Consider the following 18,113-nt stretch of genomic DNA (forward strand, 5'->3'; position numbering starts at 1 on the left):
TGCGGTTTTAACTCCTAGGTTTTTCCCTCTCTCTGCAGACGTCGCCTCATTTCCCAGAGATCATCCTTGGAAACCCTGGAAGATATTGAGGAGAATGCCCCTCTACGGAGGTAAGTTTTTACTGTTGCATGTAAATGGCCTGCATTACAATACAGCAAAGTTTGATTTTTTTTTTTTTGTCCTTAATCTACAGAATTAAAATTTTAAAATAATGGCCTCATCTCCAGACTCATAGTTTGGAAATCCCAACCCTGAGGACCATTAGGGCACTATTAAATCTCAGTTATGTATTGGAAAAGCGCAGTTTGCATGTGGATTTGGGTGCTGTTTGCTTTTCAATTTGAAAGCTGCTGCTTGATGAAGACGAGCCCATTATTGTCTCAGCTTTCTTAGGTTCAGTGACACAGTAATCAAGTCCTGGACTTCATTAGCAAGTGCCATCAGTAGTTGCTGGGGAAACTCAATTAGGATCGCCCTGGGGGCTTCTTTGGGGCTGAAAGTGATTTTTCCATTGGGATTAGAAAGGTGCTTGCGAGGCATCTGTGTTTGGGTGACGGCAGTTGCTGAGCTGTGCCAGGCCTCTGGCAGCTGTCCTTCCTCTAATCCTGCACCTTACCACCAACCCCCTTCTGTGCCTTGGTCCCCCTGGCCCTCCGTCAGTGAAGGAGGCGGTATTCACACAGGACTTCTCCTTTAGTCTTTGCGGCAAGGGAGCTAGGTTGGCCTGCTCGCGAAGGAGGTGAGGCAGCCTAGAACACGGTGGTTTCACAGGGCATGCGCCAAGGTCTCACGGGGCATGCGTGGCTGATGGCGCAGAGGGAGGCTCGCGGGAGAACGTGCATTCCCATTGGCTCGCACCAGCTTCCAGAATCTATGTCTGCATACCTTGTGCTTTAGGCCCTGGCTACGGCTGGGGAGTGAGGGCATTTGGGAGGATGCCGGCATAGGTCTCACCCTGGAGCCGTTCCCTTTCCCGCCGGAGGTTTCACTCCCGGGTTAGTCCTGTCCACAGACCTCCTGGATGGAATGTGGAGCATAGACAGGTGGGGGGATCTGATCGAAAGTATTGGGTAACTGTGAGTCTCGCCGGTGATGTCATCCCAAAGAGAAAGTCCGGGCCACTTTTGAAGTCTTTCTGAAAACGTACGTAACCTCTGGGATCATCGTAGGGTGAGCGTGTGGCTGTGGGATTAATGTGGCTTGGGTGCAAGTGTTCTTCTATCCCTTACTATTAAATGTTGAGAGAAGCTCTTTCCTGAAGTAGCCGTACAAAAAGCTGCATGAAAAGTCCACTTAAGGAGCTGGCTCTGGTCCAGAGTAATCCTCGAGAGTGGAGGAGAGAGGTTCTCAGGTGGCACTGAGCGGCTTTTGGCATTTGGGCAGGTAAGGTCACTCCTGCCACAAACGGGAAATCAATGAATAGCACTAAAAAGCTCCTGGTATTTCTAGAGGCTGTGAGAAGCCTCGGTTAAAGCAGTGTGATAGCTGTGAGTCAAGGAAAACCAGGTAAAAAAAAATGTTACTGCATCCTTGGGGATTCCAGGTGGTTACAGCAGGGGTGGGGGAGGGCGAGGAGGAACTACGTGATGTGTTTCTGGTCACGTGTCACGTTTCTGGTCACATGCCGCTTGGTCACCTCTGTACCCTCCTCTCAGAATCTCTCAGGCTGATCCTCTGCCCTCTACCCCTCAGCCCTACCATACCACGTTTGAGCATACTGAAAAGGGCTTATCTGCCTTAACTATAACTTTATCTAATACTTACTTATAGAATACTATACTTAAATTCCAAAAAGTCTCATGTAAATATAAAATTTAAAAAACAAGTCTGAAACCAAAGGAATTTGGGCAGTTTGAGAAGGCTTTATTTTCCCTATTAGACTTTTCTGAACTTAAAAAAAGTTCTAATATTTACTTAGAAATGATGAACACTGGGTGATGTATGGAATTGTTGAATCAGTATATTGTACACCTGAAACTAATGTAACACTGTTAATTATACTAGAATTAAAAATAATAACTACCTTAGAAATGTACTTATTCCTAGGAAGTAAAATTGACATGGTATAGAAGGGATGTTAGTTTGGGAGTCAGGGGGCCTGAATTCTTGGTCTGATCCTTCTAGCTGGTTATGGCCTTGGACATTTTATTTAGCTTCTCTGGGGCCTCAGTTTTCCCATCTGTAAAATGGGAGGGGAAATTGATCTCTAAGGTCCTCTCCAGCTCCCAATTTTGTGAAATGAATGTACCAGTAATGACACTGAACTGTTTTGGGAACTGTGGGGGTGGAAGGCTATTAGCCCAACTTGCTTTTAAACTCAGCACATTGAACAAATGGCTGCAAGGCATCTATTAAAAACCTTTTGCATAATTAAGTGTATCCTGTAATCAGTGCTAACAAGAAAGAGCTAATCTTTCATTAAATTAGTTTTTAATTTAATTCTATCCTAATTTAATTTTGCATCACTTAAAATGTATGTTTTTAAATGGGTACTGAAATTAATTCGTTCTTTGCTTAACCTGCCACAAGCTGAGTGCTTAGTCTTCCAGTTTCCTTGGCAATTGTTGCTAATGCCACAGTTCTCTTTTAAAGCATTTCTTAGATTCTCTGGTGGTTGAGTTGAATGCTTTAAAAAAAAATGCATGACAACAAACAACTTGCTGAAGGAGAGGCTGGATTAATAGCATATTCCCTTATAATCATGTGCTGATATGTTATCTTTTTCAAAGGCTTGCTTGTCTCTGGCACATCACAGTTTGCTAGTAAGTTAGGGTCCTGCACCTACCTAGAATGAATTAAGCATTCACAGAGTATTTAGACTGAGGAGTTTTCCACCTGCCTGGTGGTTACCTGGTATCCTAGTATTAAGGACTTGGGACATTGCTACGAGGTGCCCAGAAAAACCTCAGTTCAGTGGTGGCAAATTTGGCAGCTGTCTCCACCTGCTCCTATTTTTCAGCCTGTCTCAGTTGGCTACTGCACCATAAAGTGTTAACTGATGCCCCCTCCCTTCCCTGTGAGTGGCAAAACCACCTGTGGCCCTTTTGCCACCTTCCAGTTCTAGCAGAAGATGGGGGGGGGGGGTAGTTTGTGTTCCAGCCTGAAGGGTAACAAACAGCTCTTCTTTTTGCAGGCATGGGAGGCAGAGAGAAGCTCAGGTCTTCTGTCTTCTGGGCTGGGCTGGGTACCAGCTTCCTGCTGCTGGGGGCAGGAGTACCTATCCACTGCCACCACAGTCTAGCTCTTGGCTCACTGCCCTCCGTCTGGGTGGCTCAGGAGGCTCTCCTTTTTGGGAGGAAGCAGGGTAAGGGTGTGAGGACACTCCTGGATACTTAGGCCCTATCCAGAAACCAAAGGAAGCATAACCTTCTGCTTTCAGAGATTCTCTTCTCTCCAGTGGCTATGTCTCTAGAATCTTCTGCAGTGTGTGTGAGAGACAATTGGGGACCTTGGGTGGGCTGCACCTCAAAGAGTCATTTTGGAGATAGAACTGAGGCAGTTTAGGGTCCTGGGTCTGCTTCCGGGAAGCCGCCCAAAGAAGGCAGAGTGAGGTTCCATGCCCTTGAACATCAGTAAGACTAAATCTAACTTTGGAACCCTGGATTAGGAAGGGGTTGATGGGTGCCGTCTATTCAAACCCTGCCTGAAGGCCACAGGAAGCATCTACTAAATACAGGTCTTTAAAAGAATCTGTCTTAAACCAAGAATTCAGGACCCTTAGTCACAGCTGCAATTGTAAGAATATAGGAAGCAAATAATAACAAAATATGCATCCTTTGTAGCTAATGGTTGGTTAATCACAGCACTGAAATTTGTGTATGAATATTTACATGTGTATACACTCGTATGAATGTGAATGCTTGTATTTGAATGTGTCACTGCTTGTATTTGAATGTGTCACTTGACAGTTTATGACTCTCTCCTATGTATTATTAACATTTCATCCTCACAACAACGCCAGGAAGGATCTGAAATATTACTAGCGATAGGTCAGGGTGTCGGAATTGGTAGTGAGTTTGGGGCTGAAGGAAGGGAAGACTGGTTTCTGAAGTGTCTTGCAGGGCCACACGGGCCCTGAGCATGGTCCACGGACCCTGCCTTGATGTAGTGGACATGATTTGAAGGGAGGCTTTCCTTTGTGAAAGCTACCAGGTATCTGATCTGATGTCTCTGCTTTAGCCTGTACTGCATTCACTTCAGTATGATTTTTTTTTTCCTTCAAATTAAATGGAAAAAAAAAAAAATCATTCTCCGCACTCTCAGGGAACGGCTTCTAGGAAGACTGGCCCTTACTAGAGGCTGGCTAAGGGGGCTTGGAGGGATGTACACCTGAGGTCTGGACTGGGGACAACACCCAGTTTCCTTGAGCTGGGCCCTTAGAGTGGATATGCAGGTCTGCTAGCTTGCCCGCTCCCCAGTCCTGTATCCTAGCCCGTCCCCACATCCTACCTGCGCTCAACTGTACATCCTTGTTGGGTTATCTTGTTAGTCTTACCTGAAGCCTCAAAGTTCAGAACTGACTAAACTTAGCTGGTGGCCCCAGCCCAGACCTCAGTGTGGCTTTGGGAAGCCAGGCACTGCTACTCCAAAACTCGTTCTTGAAGCATAAGGTCCCAGGTACCCAGGCCCCATGGCAGGAGCCAGCCCTTGGGACCCATGGTCAGAAAGGCTTGAGTAAGACAAAAATTTTGGTAGCAAAAACCCAAATAGAAATATCACAGCTCCCTTTCTCAAGACAAGACCAAATTTCAAACTCCTGTTTGTTGATTTTTTTTTTTTTTTTTTATTGCCGTTTTGCTTCTTGCAGTTGCCAGGTGAACTTTGAAAAATAGACAAATAAGCTCTTTTTAGCCTGTGGGTCAGTTCTGTTAGTCCTGTAGTGCAAGCAAATGCCGTATATTCCAGGAAAAAGGTAATTGGAATTCAAGTCATTTTGTTCAACAAATATTCATTTACAATTTATCTTGAAAACAGAAAGAAAGAAAGGAAACGGCCACTAGCTGGGCCTCTGCTTCCAGGCATAGTCAAGTTAAGCATTGAAGCAGCTGTCCAGGTGGCTCAGGGCAGAGTCCTGCTACAGAAGAAAAATGATTTGGTGTTGTTTTTAAACTGAATTTTCCAATGTTTTTCTTCCCCCTCTAAATTCTTTAAATTTACCATTTTCAGTTCCCATTACTGTTGTTGATACAGGAAAATTCTTTTTAAGATGACAAAGAATAATGACTTTGGAATCCGTGTAGGTTATGTTATTGTAACTGAGGACAATAGTTTTCATTAGCTGGCTTTCCAGAGACCCATGTAAATTATCATCAGGATTATCAAGGAAGTTGTCTTTCGTTGTTTTTTTTTTGTTTTGTTTTGTTTTTTTTTAAAGCTTCCTTGCTTCCAGCCGTATTGTCCTCATTATCCTCAGGGATGATTCAAACCATTTGTCTGGTCTTCCTTCCTGTCTTTGTGTGGAGATGTCTCAGCTGTCCTGCAGGCAACTGACCGGGTTTTTGAAATGACTTTATTTTTCAGATGTCGAACTCTCTCAGGTTCGCCCAGACCAAAGAACTTTAAGAAGATTCATTTTATCAAGAACATGCGGCAGCACGATACCAGGAATGGCAGGTACCACTGTAACAGAAGCTGCCCCACCAGCCTCCCTATTGTGGGAGGGGAGGGAGGGTCTGGTGTGGATGGGAGGAGGGGGCCGTTTAAATGGCCAGAGCTCCGCAAAGAGAAACCCACACTGTTAAGGTGAACAGGACTTCATGGAACCTTCCCAGACTCTTTCTAACCCCCTCCCACCAGAAGTCTATAAAAAATAATGCTGCTTGATAGCGCCCAAAAGCTTGGTGAGAGTTTTAGGTTAACCGCAAATGAAATATTAAATAGTACTCAAATATATTTTTATAGAAAACTGAAGAGGAAAAAGTTGCTTTTTTTTTCTTTTTCTGCTTTGTTGGGCTTTTCTTTCTTTCTTTTTTTTTTTTTTTTCATGAGGGCTACATGCTCTGGTCAGTAAATATCCCATCAGATCTGTGCCTGAACTTGGTTTTGGTGTTAACTTTGCTGACTGTCTTTAGGAAAGCAGAATGACAACTTTGCCAGCAGATTCTTTTTGGGCACTGATTCGAATGCCTGGCCCTGCTGACATCTGGAGCACATGTTTCTCCAGCTCTTCCATTGCTCTTTTGGAAAGTACTATTAAATGAAAATTACCGTGATTGAAATTCATATAACCTTGGTATTAAAACTCCCGCACCAAATAGAGCAGAATCCTTGTTGCTGGCATGCTTATGACTGAATAGCCACGTCCGTTCATGGGAGCCTGACAACAGCATGGGGACAGAGCCCCATAACTCTCGGGGTCCCTCATGCCCTGTACCTGTTAGGAATGTCTCCCTCCCACTGACTCATGACCTGGAGAGTGGTTTCTCTTGAATGGGAGAGTTAGAGATATCGCCTCAGCAGAGGTCCTGCCACAAAGACCATTTTGTGTTATTGCCTCCTGATATACAGAAAACTGTATGGGCCCCGCTAATCTCTAATCCATACCAAGTACAAATTGGTAAACAAGTCTGTAGTTAGACTCGTGGAATGACTAAGGCCCAGCATACTTGCCTGTTGCTTGGTATAAAAAACACTGTATAACCCCCAAAATAACACTGATGATTACAGTTTTTAAAGACTTGTTTTCTTGAAGTTAATATCTGATTTTTTAAACCGACTTAAATAGGGAACATAATTTTACAGCTCTTCCGTGATTTCAGAATAGCAGAACTGCGCTCTTTCATCAAATAATGTTTACGTAGTTAGTGTATATTCCTATTTTCAATAGAGCTTTTAGTGAAAATATACCCGGCTGTCCTCTGTTGCAGAGATTGCTCTGAATTTCTCTCACTGCATCTCACCCTCATGCTTACTGGGCTTTATTCCTTTGACCATAGCGTTTTATTCTTCCTTTGAGGCTCTTCAACTTAAACCTCACTCATGCCATTTTTGGTATAATTGCTCATTGTTTATTTACATTTGTGTTCTTTTCATAATCTCTTTAACCATAAAATAAACAGCCTTTAATTCCTAAATCCAGTCAAGACCAAGCCAAAGGAGTGTGCCAAACGGATAGGATAGCCTTCCCCATCTCTCAAGGTGGGGATGCTGTCAAGGTCACAGAGGCAGCCCGACCACCTGGCCTGGTGGGGTAGTGACAGGATGTAGTTAATAAAATGTGTGGGCCGATGGGACTGCCAGCGCACATGACAGAGCCGGCCTTCCCGGCACACCCTTGACCCAGGAACAACATAAACAGTCCAGAAAGCATTCAGTTGCTAGCAGTTTTGCTGGGGAATTTTCAGAGGGAGCCAGGAAGGATTATTAGCTTATCTGAAGATCTGAGAACTGGAATTGATGGCAGGAAAGCAAGCTGAGAGCTGTTGTGGGGCCACAGGCTGTGGTCTGTGCCACGGCCGGTTGTATCTGCCCAGGTAAGAGCTGCTTTTCCTGTGCCAGAGGAAGATGAAAGGGCTGCAGGTGCTCTCCTTCCGTCCTCTGTGTTTTTAGCAAGGGTGTATCAACCTTAGATGGATGAAAGAAAGAACTGGAGAGGACACCAGGAAGATAATACGGTTTCTGAGGTGACAGAAGGAAATTGTGGTCAAGAGCTGATGAATAGGAGGATGTGACCAGCCTTTTGAGAAAGGAAAGGAGAGTTGCCCCCCCCCACCCTTGGGCAGCAGGCATGAGATCGTCCTGGCAGAGGGACATGTGGATGAGCTCTGGTCCAGCAGCGGTGGAGAGGAGGGATCCTGGTCATGCTCTTGGAAGAGAGGACTACTGCATCAGCAGGGGTCTCTGAATCTCCCACCTTCCACGTACTGAGGTGCATGCACACACCACACCAGAGGGTGCATTCCTGCAGTGAGGATCGAACTCAGGTTTCTTGCCTGTGTTGGGAGGAATGAGGCTTTACGGAGAAGGCTGGAGGTGTTCATTAAAGAGCTTGGAGGGCTGTACAGAAAGTGGAATGGCCTCAGTACTGGTATCCTGACTCCTCTTTAACTGGGGAAAAAGATTGAGAAGGGGCCTGCAGAGTCCCCAGGCCCAGTCCTGCAGCAGTTCCCACTCATGGTTGTGCCAGCTCCCAAGTCACCTTGTGACCACTGACTAGCACAGACCAGCCTCTCAAGACTGCACCCGCATCTGGGGCCCATTTGCTGCTCTGGAACTGAAGACCTTGGTGTTGAGGCTGCTCTGTCGCCAAGCCCGCTGACCGTGAGACTGAGGCACCAGTATCGATTGGGGGTTTGGGCTCAAAGCTCAACAAGGACCAGTGCGGCTGACCCCAGGAGAGGAGAGCATCTGTTGTGAGACTCAGTGCCCAACCTGTGAGTGTGAAGCACAACTTAAGATGAGAAGGAGAAAAAAATCAGAAAAACTGAGAACCAAGTATGATAAAAGACCATACTTGCATCCAGCCCAAGTGGGTATAAAATGATCAGTAATATCAAAGGTAACCACTTAGAAACGAACTTTGGGGTCTCGGCCAGCCTCGTGTTCTCCCACTTCTCTCTCTGTGACATTAGAGGAATCTCTACTGATGTGTGAAGCAAAGGTGAGCACCTTCAATGGAAGATGTGGTTCTGATGGAGGATGGAATCTGCTTTAATGAAAAACTACCTTCACCTTCAGAATCAGTGGATTCTGTGTGACTGGCCTTGGGCACCTGCTGGAAGGCTTTGTGTGCGGATAAAGCACAGAGCACCAAGCTCAGGGTGTTTGGGGGTCATGTTGCAGACCCTTAAGCAAGGTGGGGCTGCGAAGGATGGAGCCTAGGCATAGGTTACAGACCCAGTGATGGAAGCTTCAGCTCTGCCTTTGGGACCACATGCCATCATGAGTTCTTTACCAGCCCTGCATGGTGCTTCAGCTCCTGGCAGCTAGGGGAAGTGGTGAAGGGAGCTGCTGTGCTCTGGTTTCACTTCTGTTCTAACACAAAGACAGGTTGGTGATGGGAAAGTTGTGTCGGACTTGATGTTTGTGAAAAGAAGCAGTGCTTGGCTGGGTTTTAGAAAGATAGATCTCAGAAAATTCAGACTACGAAGTCGATTCTGGTGGCTGCAACCACATGTCCAAAGGGATTATAAAGTATGAGTATCGTAAAGTGATAATGGGTAACATTTATGGAGTGTTTACTGGGTACCAGGCTCTAAGTACTTTATTTCATTAACTCAACTCAGGAGGTGTTTGTGGAGTGAGTGGACAGAGGTTTCAAAGGACTTTCAGTCTTCAGAACTATGTATCTTGAGGAATGGAAAGAATTTAGAAACACAGATAATCCTTGAAACGATCTTATGAGGAAGGTATTGCTGTTGCGTTAAGTAGAATGATGCCTGCCAGAGATGTCCATATCATAACCCTGTAAATATGCTGGTTACATGGCAAGAGGCGGGGGGGCTGAGGTCTCTGACCAGCTGCCCTTAAAATAACAGGATTATCCTGGATTATCTGGGTTTGCCCAAAGTAATCACTGGGTTCTTAAAGGCAGTAGAGGGAGGCAGGAGAGTCAGTGTCAGAGTGATGTGAGAAAGACTTAACTGGCCATGGCTGGCTTTGAAGATGGAGAAAGGGGCCAGAAGCCAAGGAATATGGTGGCCCCTAGAACCTGGAAAAGGCAAGAAAACAGGTACTTTTTTGAGCCTTCCTTCAGTGGGAACTGGCTCTAACCCCTCTGTCTTGGCACCACGAGACCCGTTTCAGAGTTGTTACCACCAGAGTCATAATAACTCCTTTGTTTTAAGCCGCTGACTTTGTGATAATTTGTTACTGCAGCCATAGGAAACGAAAACACTGATCATCCCAGTTAACAAGGGAGGAAGCTGGAGTGCATGGCTGGAAAGTAGGGGGTGGAATCCACATCCAGGCATCGGATTTTAAAACTCATTCTCCTAATAAGGGAAAGGTGGGCGATAAAAATCCAAATATAAGACAGCACGTCATGGTGAAATTTGAGAAAACTATTGAATTCTAATTTTTAAAATCCATTAGCTAAAGACTAAAGACTAATAAAAGAATGGCTTAAGAAAACTTATAAGAATAGTGTGAAGGGCCCTAAAGTCCATAGTGAAGGAAAGACTGATGAAAGAAAAATTGGCACCCTCATACGTAGCTGGTGGGAATGTAAAAGCCACTATGGAAGACAGTTTGGCAGTTCCTCAAGAAGTGAAACATAAAATTACCTTATGACCCAGCAATTCTTCTACCAGGTTAATGCCTAAAAGAATTCAAAAGAGGAACTCAAACGCATAGTTGTATGCCCATGGTCATAGCATAGCAACATCATTTACAACAGCCCAAAGGTGGAAACAACCTCAGTGTCCACGAACAGATAAGTGGATAAACAAAATATGGTATGTTCATACAAAGGAATATTATTCAGCCGTAATAAGGAATGAAGTGCTGATACATGCTATATGTATAAACCCTGAAAACATTATGCTGACCAAAATAAGACACAAAAGGTAAATAGTGTATGATTCCATTTATACAGAATATCCAGAATAGGTAAATTTATAGACAGTAGCAGATGAACAGTTACCAGGGACTGGGTGAAGGGACACAGAGTTGCTGTTTGGGGCAATGGGAAGGTTTTGGAAATAGTGGTGATGATGGCACAGTATTGTGCATGTACTTAATGATGCTAGATTGTACACCGAAAAATGGTCAAATGTATATTACATATACATATAATGTATTTTGTGCCAATAAAAGAAAATGCCAGCGATAGCTATGGTCCTTTTAAAACCATATTCAAAAGAGGGAGGGGAAGGATGGTAAGCTTCTTGGGGCTAATGGTACAAGGACAGAGCAAATGTCTGCTGCTGGCTGTTTTAGCTTCAAGTACAACTGTGAAGTACAGACTGTAAACAGAGCAGTGTTCTCGGAGCAGTGTTCTCAGCGTACTGGAGGCACTCAGGAAACATATCATTTATTGTGGAAGAAGCAAATGGAGAAGCCTTACATTTTAAGTGAGTTCTAGTCTTTGGGACTAGATCCCAGGAAATGGAAAGAATTCAGACACACAGATGATCTTTAAAATGCCATGGAAAATAAAAGAAGTTCTAAGTCGAATGGCAGCCAGATGTTGCCTTCAAAAAGTCAAAAAGAGACTAAGGTGGTAGCAGAGGGTGAGTTCTAATAATCACAGGCTAGCAAGCAAGCCTAGAGCAGATTGCGAGCAAAGCTCTGGAAGGGACTGGGAAGCAGATGGTTTTCAGAAGTCAGCATGACTTCACTGAGAAAAAGTCATGCTAAGTTAACTTCATCTCTGTATTGATGGAATAACTAGGGTAGTAAATGAGAAGACTGCCATAGACATGACATTTCTTGATCTCGGAGAAATGTTAGACTGTTCGTCATTATCACACATGCCAGCGTTTGCTGGGTGATTGTGAAGCTGGAGAACCTGCAGGCAGGGGGAAGTTGTTAGCCGGCTCTAGTCAGCCTGAAGGGAGGTTGGAGAAGAATAGCACATGGTATTCCCTCGAGCGTATTGCCTCCTCTGCAGAGGGAAGGCCAGTACGCCTCAAACGGGAGACCAAAGGCAGGAAGAGAAGGAGAATATGTTACAGATGAGGACCACGCAACTCAGTCCCACAATCGCTGGAAATGCTAGGCCCAGCTCACCGAGATTAAACTCAGCAGGGATAATAAATGCAGTTGAGGTAGATGATCATTTACAGTACAGGATAAAGGCTTTTCACAAGTTTGTGTGAAAGATCTTGTGGAATTTAGATAGACCGTGTTTTCCAGAGAGCCTAGCAGTGTGTTGGAACTACAGAGTGAGCTAATTAACTTGTCCTAATGGAGGGAAATGTATCGCTTTCGCACCCAGCCTGGGTCAGTCCCATCTGCCATGTTGCGAGCAGCCTGAGTGCCCTGTTTTAGAACACTGGATTTGTATTGGGATGGCCTCACTGCAGCGGACTAGGATTTCCTAAGCCCCTTCTTTACGGAAGGATGGATGATTATGTGTATCGAATGGGAACAGCCAGGTTGTCCATCTCGTTTCAGTGAACTGCCTTATATATAAACAGCCATTTTGGGGGAAGGAGACATGTGCATCCAGACAGAAGGTGCCGATAGAGTAGTTCCTTAACTACACAGAATGCAGAGTGATACCCGTAGAGGTACTGGCCTGCCCTGTGCTGGTACTGTTTCAAGTGATGGGATGTATCTGTAAATGAAGCAGACAAAGATCCCGCTTTAAGGACTTACTGGCTAGCTGGGGAGGCAGCCAAGAAAACCTGTCCTGTCAGAGATGGGACAGATGTGCTGTGGAGGAAAGCTGAAGTAGCTGAGGGGTTGGGAGTGTGGAGACAGGGTGTGTGGTGGGCCAAGGCTTCACTGATGAGGAGACTTTTAAGCAGAGGTCTGAAGGAGGTGAGGGAGCCAACCCTGTGCCGTCCCTGCCAGTGGGGAAGGACATGGAAGGTGGGTGGGATGGCGACTGCAGAGTCACTAAGGCTGGAACATTCACTGACGAGTGTGTCTGAGGAACTTTAGGAAAGCTGGTGTCGGTGGAGTAGAGAGAGGGAGAGAGGAGGAGGTGAACCCTGAGAAGTCCTGCAGGATAGATTGTGATGATGTCTGCTTTTATTGTCAGCAAGATGAGAGCCATGGAGGGTGCCGAGCAGAGAGGACCAGTGTGGTCTGACTTGCATTTGAACAGGAGCTTAACCAACCATCAAGGGCAAGCATTGCAGGACCTTTTTGGTAACCTTATTCTTACCGAAAATTAAGGGATGTGTATATTGTGTATTGTCTTTTAAAAGAGACAAGTTTTTTAAAAGATTTTTTTAAGATTTATGTATTTTTGATAGCATGAGCAGGGGAGGGGCAGAGAGGGAGACACAGAACCCAAAGCAGGCTCCAGGCTCTAAGCTATCAGCAATGAGCCCTGTGTGGGGCTCAAACCACAAGATCATGACCTGAGCCGAAGTCAGACGCTTAACCAATCGAGCCACCCAGGTGCCCCTGATAATGAAGTTTAAAAATGACTTGAGTGGTGCCTGGGTGCCTTGGTTGGGCGTCCAACTCTTGATTTTAGCTCAGGTCATGATCTCATGGCTCACGGGATCAAGCCTGCTTGGGATTCTCTCTCTTCCCCTTTCTCTGCTCTTCCCCTACTCATTCTGTCTCAAAATAAACAAACTTCTAAAAATGACTTGGGGTCTCTAGAAAGTTGTTACAAATATATGAGCAAAACCTGTCACAAAAGAGAGGTGACCAGTGATCAACAGTGATCCCATGCCAGAGTGTCTGGAACAGGCCCCCCGAAAATCCTGTGAAGGAGGGTGGTTGGCAAGCGGGATCTGCTGCTGAGTAGAGAAAAGCCAGGTACCCTTCGATTTCCTCTGCATCTGTGCTAAGAGCCCCACTGTCTGCTGGCGACAAGAGGTTAAACACAAGTGAAGACAAACCTCGTCCTCAGGGACAAGATACACCTTTGAAAATGACCAACATTACAAGGCCAGCTAGTACGAGTGGAGAGCTGATTGCTGGTGAGGTAGAACTGGGCCATCGGAATGGAAAGTGGAGCCTCTAAGCCTGAAGATCAAAGACTAGCAGGTGGCCTAGTGACCTTTCAGGAACGTCTTAGTGACCCTCATGGTCCTATTAGGAAAGGACCTTTTCTCCTGGTGCTTCCAGTTCCCGAGCCACAAACATTTGTCTTTGAGAATGATAGGAGACAAGAGCTGTCATTTCAGATGGGTGACCCCCCCCCCCCAGGCGTATAGCCATTATTTGGCACTGTTTGGAAGTCATCTGGTTTTCAGACGTCTGGCTGCCAAGTACACTGGAAGTGCCCACCTCCCGGGTCTGCTTTGAGAACCATTTCACTCAGAACAGGCAGAGAAATGTTCTTTGCCGTGACTGACTGGGCTGTCTCCTCCTTTGGGAGGAATTTTCAAAGAGGTTTAAAAGGGTTTGAGAATGACAAAGAAGTGAGCTAGACCATTGCGTCTTTAAAGTGTGGACTCAGTAGGAAGGAAAAAATATGAAAGATTTCGGCGCCCTTTATCTGCTTTCCAAAGTCAGTTGGTAAAAGTATGGTAACTGAAGTCAGGTTGCAGCCTTTCCTTTTTATACTGAAAATTTTGGAGGGAGGGCAGGGGACGGGTAATAACTAAATTAAGAGCTTGCCTGTGATCTCATCAGTCCCAATCTGTCAGCCTAGTTTAGTTTGAAAAATGAGTTGGAGGAAATGGCACATCTCAAAAAAAAATAAAACCCCTAGTTAAGTTGTGGACTGGCCTTCTTGAAAGTGGGAAAATGGCATTGCCTTTTCTCCCTCAAATGAATGCATCTGACTTGATAGATGGTGAGCCTCTTCTGTGAGGCTCCGTGCAACATCTGCCCTTCCCAAACAGGCTTTTCCCATCAAAGAACTCTTGTTGCTCCTTACAAAACCAGAACCCGCCATTCCCCAGTAGCACTGGCTGGCGCAGAGGCATCCTTATTTGTATTCATCTGTCTGTAACCAGCCGACAGCACAACCTCAGGCCTGGGGGCTACGAGCAGACAGACTGAAGAAGCCTTCGGCAATCCCCAAGCCTCACTTAGATTCGGCCTGAAATGGCCCCCAGGATCACCCCCCGATGTGCTGACCCAGTGGCTTTCCTTTGCACCTTCCCTGGTGCTGAGAGTGGCAGGAGCGAGGGAGGAGCTGGGCACGTAGACCACCGCCGGGGATGCTTGTGTCTTGGGGTGTGCACCGCATGCTAGCTTCTATTATTTGTGTCTAAGAAACAGGGAGGTTATACTGGGACTCTGCACCAAGCTTTGCAGGGATTACTGTCAGTGCTTCGCACGGACAGATGTATTCAAAGTGTACAAGCACTTGTTGCTTTTCAACCGGTTTGATTTACAGAAGTAAAATGAGCCACAGAGAAAGAGTTTGGGAGTTGGGCAGAACCTTCTCTTGGTGGTTCTGCTTCAATTCTCTGCTTGGTGAGAGGGCTTGGGGGCCCCGGGGGAGACCAGATCGTGGTCCCCACCAGTGGTATGCAGCAATTGGAGGAGAAAACCATAATGCAGATGGCTTCGGGCCAGGGCCTGCGACACAGCTACCAGTGCTATCCTGGAAGTGCAGGAGAGCAGGTAGCAGAGGGCTCCAGGGCTCGAGGGGAGACTCCCTTAAACTCGCGCTCGGCTTGTTTTCCTCCCATCTCCCTGTTAGTGAATTCTTAGGCTGAGTCCCAACCCCAGTACTTCAGAATGTGATCTTATTTGGAAATAGAGTTGTTGCAGATGTAATTAGTTGAGATTGTACCAGAGCAGGGTAGGCCCATAATCTTAATATTGGTGCCCTTGTTAAAAGGGGGAAATTTGGAGACAGACCTGCACACAAGGAGAATGCCGTGTGTTATATTGCTGCCTGCTGAGGCATTGCCAGAAGCTGGCAGAGAGGCCTGGAGCAGACCCTGCTTTGGTGCCTTCATCAGAGGGAGCACGGCCTGGTGGACACCTTGGACTGGGACTCTGGGCCGCCCGGAGCAAGAGACCACCGGTTCTGGTGTGTAAGCCATTCAGCACGTGGCCCCTTGTTACGGCAGCCCCTGCAGACACACTCCCTTTCTTACTCGCGTGGCTGTTAGGAGCTCCACTGCCTGTCCTGTTGTGGAGAGCTCACCTAGCCACAGTTTCGGTCATGGTCACTGTCACCGTCACAGTCCCCAGTCACCATCTTAACCACCCCCAGGCTTCTTGTGCCTCGGGACCCACTCCCTCCCTAGTTTGGGAAGCCTTTCAGGAGCTGGCCTGCAACCTTAACCTGTTTCTGCTCCTCCTCTACTGCCAAGCCACCATCTAGCTATGCAGAATTATTTACAGTAGTTGCATGGTTATGAGAAGAGTTTAGTGATCCATGGAAGAAATAGCCACAGAAATTACACATGGAGCTGAAATATTGTGCTTTAACTTAAAGCATATTGGTGGTCATCCGTTCAGCAGGTTTCTTGTTTTGTTTGTTTTATTGAGGACATTTTATTTTATTTTTTGAAGTTTATTTTATTTTGAGAGAAAGTGCAAGAGGGGGGAGGGGCAGAGAGGGGGAGAGAAAATCCCAACCGACGTGGGGCTCGAACTCCTACAACTGTGAGATCGTGACCTGAGCTGAGATCAAGAGTCGGATACTTAACTGACTGTGCCACTCTGGTGCCCCATTCAGCAGGTTTTTTGATGCCAAAAAAAGGTTTTTCTTTGCTTTTGGGCCCATGGATCAGACTCTGTCTCTGGCATCGAAGCCACATATCGTTATTCCCACCTATTGCTGCCATGTCCAGATTGGATTTATTTTATTATTTAAAAGATTTTATTTATTTTTAAGATTATTATGTTTTTAAGCAATCTCTGCACCCAACGTGGGGCTTGAACTCCTGACCCCAAGGTCAGGAGTCACATACTCTTCCGACAAAACCAGCCAGGCACCCCCAGATTAGACTTCTTTAAAGTGACCCAAGAGGGGTGCCTGGGTGGCTCAGTCGGTTGAGCTTCCGACTTTGGCTCAGGTCATGATCTCACAGTCTGTGAGTTCGAGCCCCGCATCGGGCTCTGTGCTGATGGCTCAGAGCCTGGAGCCTGCTTTGGATTCTGTGTCTCCCTTTCTCTCTGCCCCTCCCCTGCTCAGGCTCTATCTCTCTCTGTCTCAAAAATAAATAAAAACATTAAGAAAAATAAAAAAAATAAATAAAGTGACCCAAGAATCTAAGTGCAAAATCCAATTGGATATTCAGTGTTTTCCTAATCTTTCTAGTAACCGCCCCCCCGCCCCCCCGCCAGTTTTTTCAGTGACTTGCCTTGCTTGAATATGTTTTAAAGCATTTGGTGTTTTTACAGCATTATCTCCTTTTCCCCTTCACATTTGATCAGTTTGTGTAGCTTTTGTTGAACAAATACAAGTAGCAAGCACAACTGGAGTAAACAGGTTGGGGATGTGTATAATTAACTCTTCGTAAGTAAACAACTCAGAGTGTATATTCAAGAGAACAAGCCTCCCCACCTGAGCTTTGAGTGTGTGGTAAGTGTTGGTCAGAGTGACTCACCCTGGTGGTTCAGGCACATGGAGGTCAGCAGAGTTTTCTTGCACACTGCGTTCCTCAAGAGGCCTTCTGCTCTTTCTCCTCCCAGCATTGACTTAGGCAGTCCCTCCGCCAGTTTATCTTCTCCTTGCCCCTTATCCCTTAGGTCTTAACTTTGGTGTCACTTCTTCCAGGAAGCCCACTTTGCCTCCTTCAGGCCAGGTTACCGGTCCCTCAGATAACAACCTCTACTTCTCAGTCAGGGCACTCCCACCCCTGTGTAAATGTACCTCCTACCCAACTGGAAGCTTTGTGAGCAGGGAGCTCTTGGCTTTGTCAGTTCCGATCCCCAAGGTCTGGCAGAGTAAGTGCTCAGAAAGGATCTGTGGAAGGGAGAGAGGAGCGGAAGAGCACACACAGCTATTTCTCGGGAGCCCTCCACCACTCCTGCTCTGTGGGATAAAGTGTGCCCCCTGAGCCGGCAGTGAGGGGCTGTGAAGATTGGGGCGGTGTGAGCAGTCGTGAGAAGGAGATGCACACATCCGTTGATGAGAATCTCACCAGCTTGTATTTGCAGGCTACTGAGCGGAGACCCTCAGGTGCTTTCTGCTGTCTAATCCATGCCAGCCCTGGGGCCTCCAGTTCCTTCACCCCGACCAGCTGGGGGCCTGACACATCACTGTGACCACCATGTTTCCCTTCATCTGGTGCTCTGTATTCCCTCTTCTCACCTCTTGGAACCCCACTGCTCCTCCTTGGCCTGCCCTGCCCCTGGCCTCAGCCCTGCCTCGTGCTCAGGCTTCTAGGTCCCTCCTCTCCACAGCCTCCTTCCTTCCTTCCTTCCTTCCTTCCTTCCTTCCTTCCTTCCTTCCTTCCTTCCTTCCTCCCTCCCTCCCTCCCTCCCTCCCTCCCTCCCTCCCTCCCTCTCTCCCTGCCTCCCTTCCTTCCTTCCTTTCTTCCTTCCTCTGACTCCCAGAATTGGGAGATTGCTTTTCTTACATTTCAGGATGGAAGAGACAGATCTCTTTGTGAAGAAAGGGCTTGGAA

At 46.4% G+C, this 18,113-nt stretch overlaps 1 protein-coding gene across 4 annotated transcripts in view; it reads left to right on the top strand.

Moving 5' to 3' along the window:
* The window catches only part of CABLES1 (Cdk5 and Abl enzyme substrate 1), a 129,213-nt gene that overhangs the window by 63,190 nt on the left and 47,910 nt on the right, over positions 1–18,113 (top strand). For 3 of the 4 annotated variants that reach the window (XM_086682613.1, XM_086682611.1, XM_025931163.2), the window contains exons 2-3: positions 39–110; positions 5,521–5,613. In XM_086682613.1, coding sequence (XP_086538739.1) covers positions 5,585–5,613 — 29 coding nt within the window. In that variant the 5' untranslated portion in view covers positions 39–110; positions 5,521–5,584. Of the gene's footprint in view, positions 1–38; positions 111–490; positions 1,144–5,520; positions 5,614–18,113 lie in introns of those variants that run through there. The other variant, XM_086682612.1, reaches the window with a different exon arrangement.

Source organism: Puma concolor, chromosome D3 (genome assembly GCF_028749965.1).
Source record: "Puma concolor isolate L17-30 chromosome D3, mPumCon1.1.hap2, whole genome shotgun sequence".
NCBI classification, from domain to species: Eukaryota; Metazoa; Chordata; class Mammalia; order Carnivora; family Felidae; genus Puma; species Puma concolor.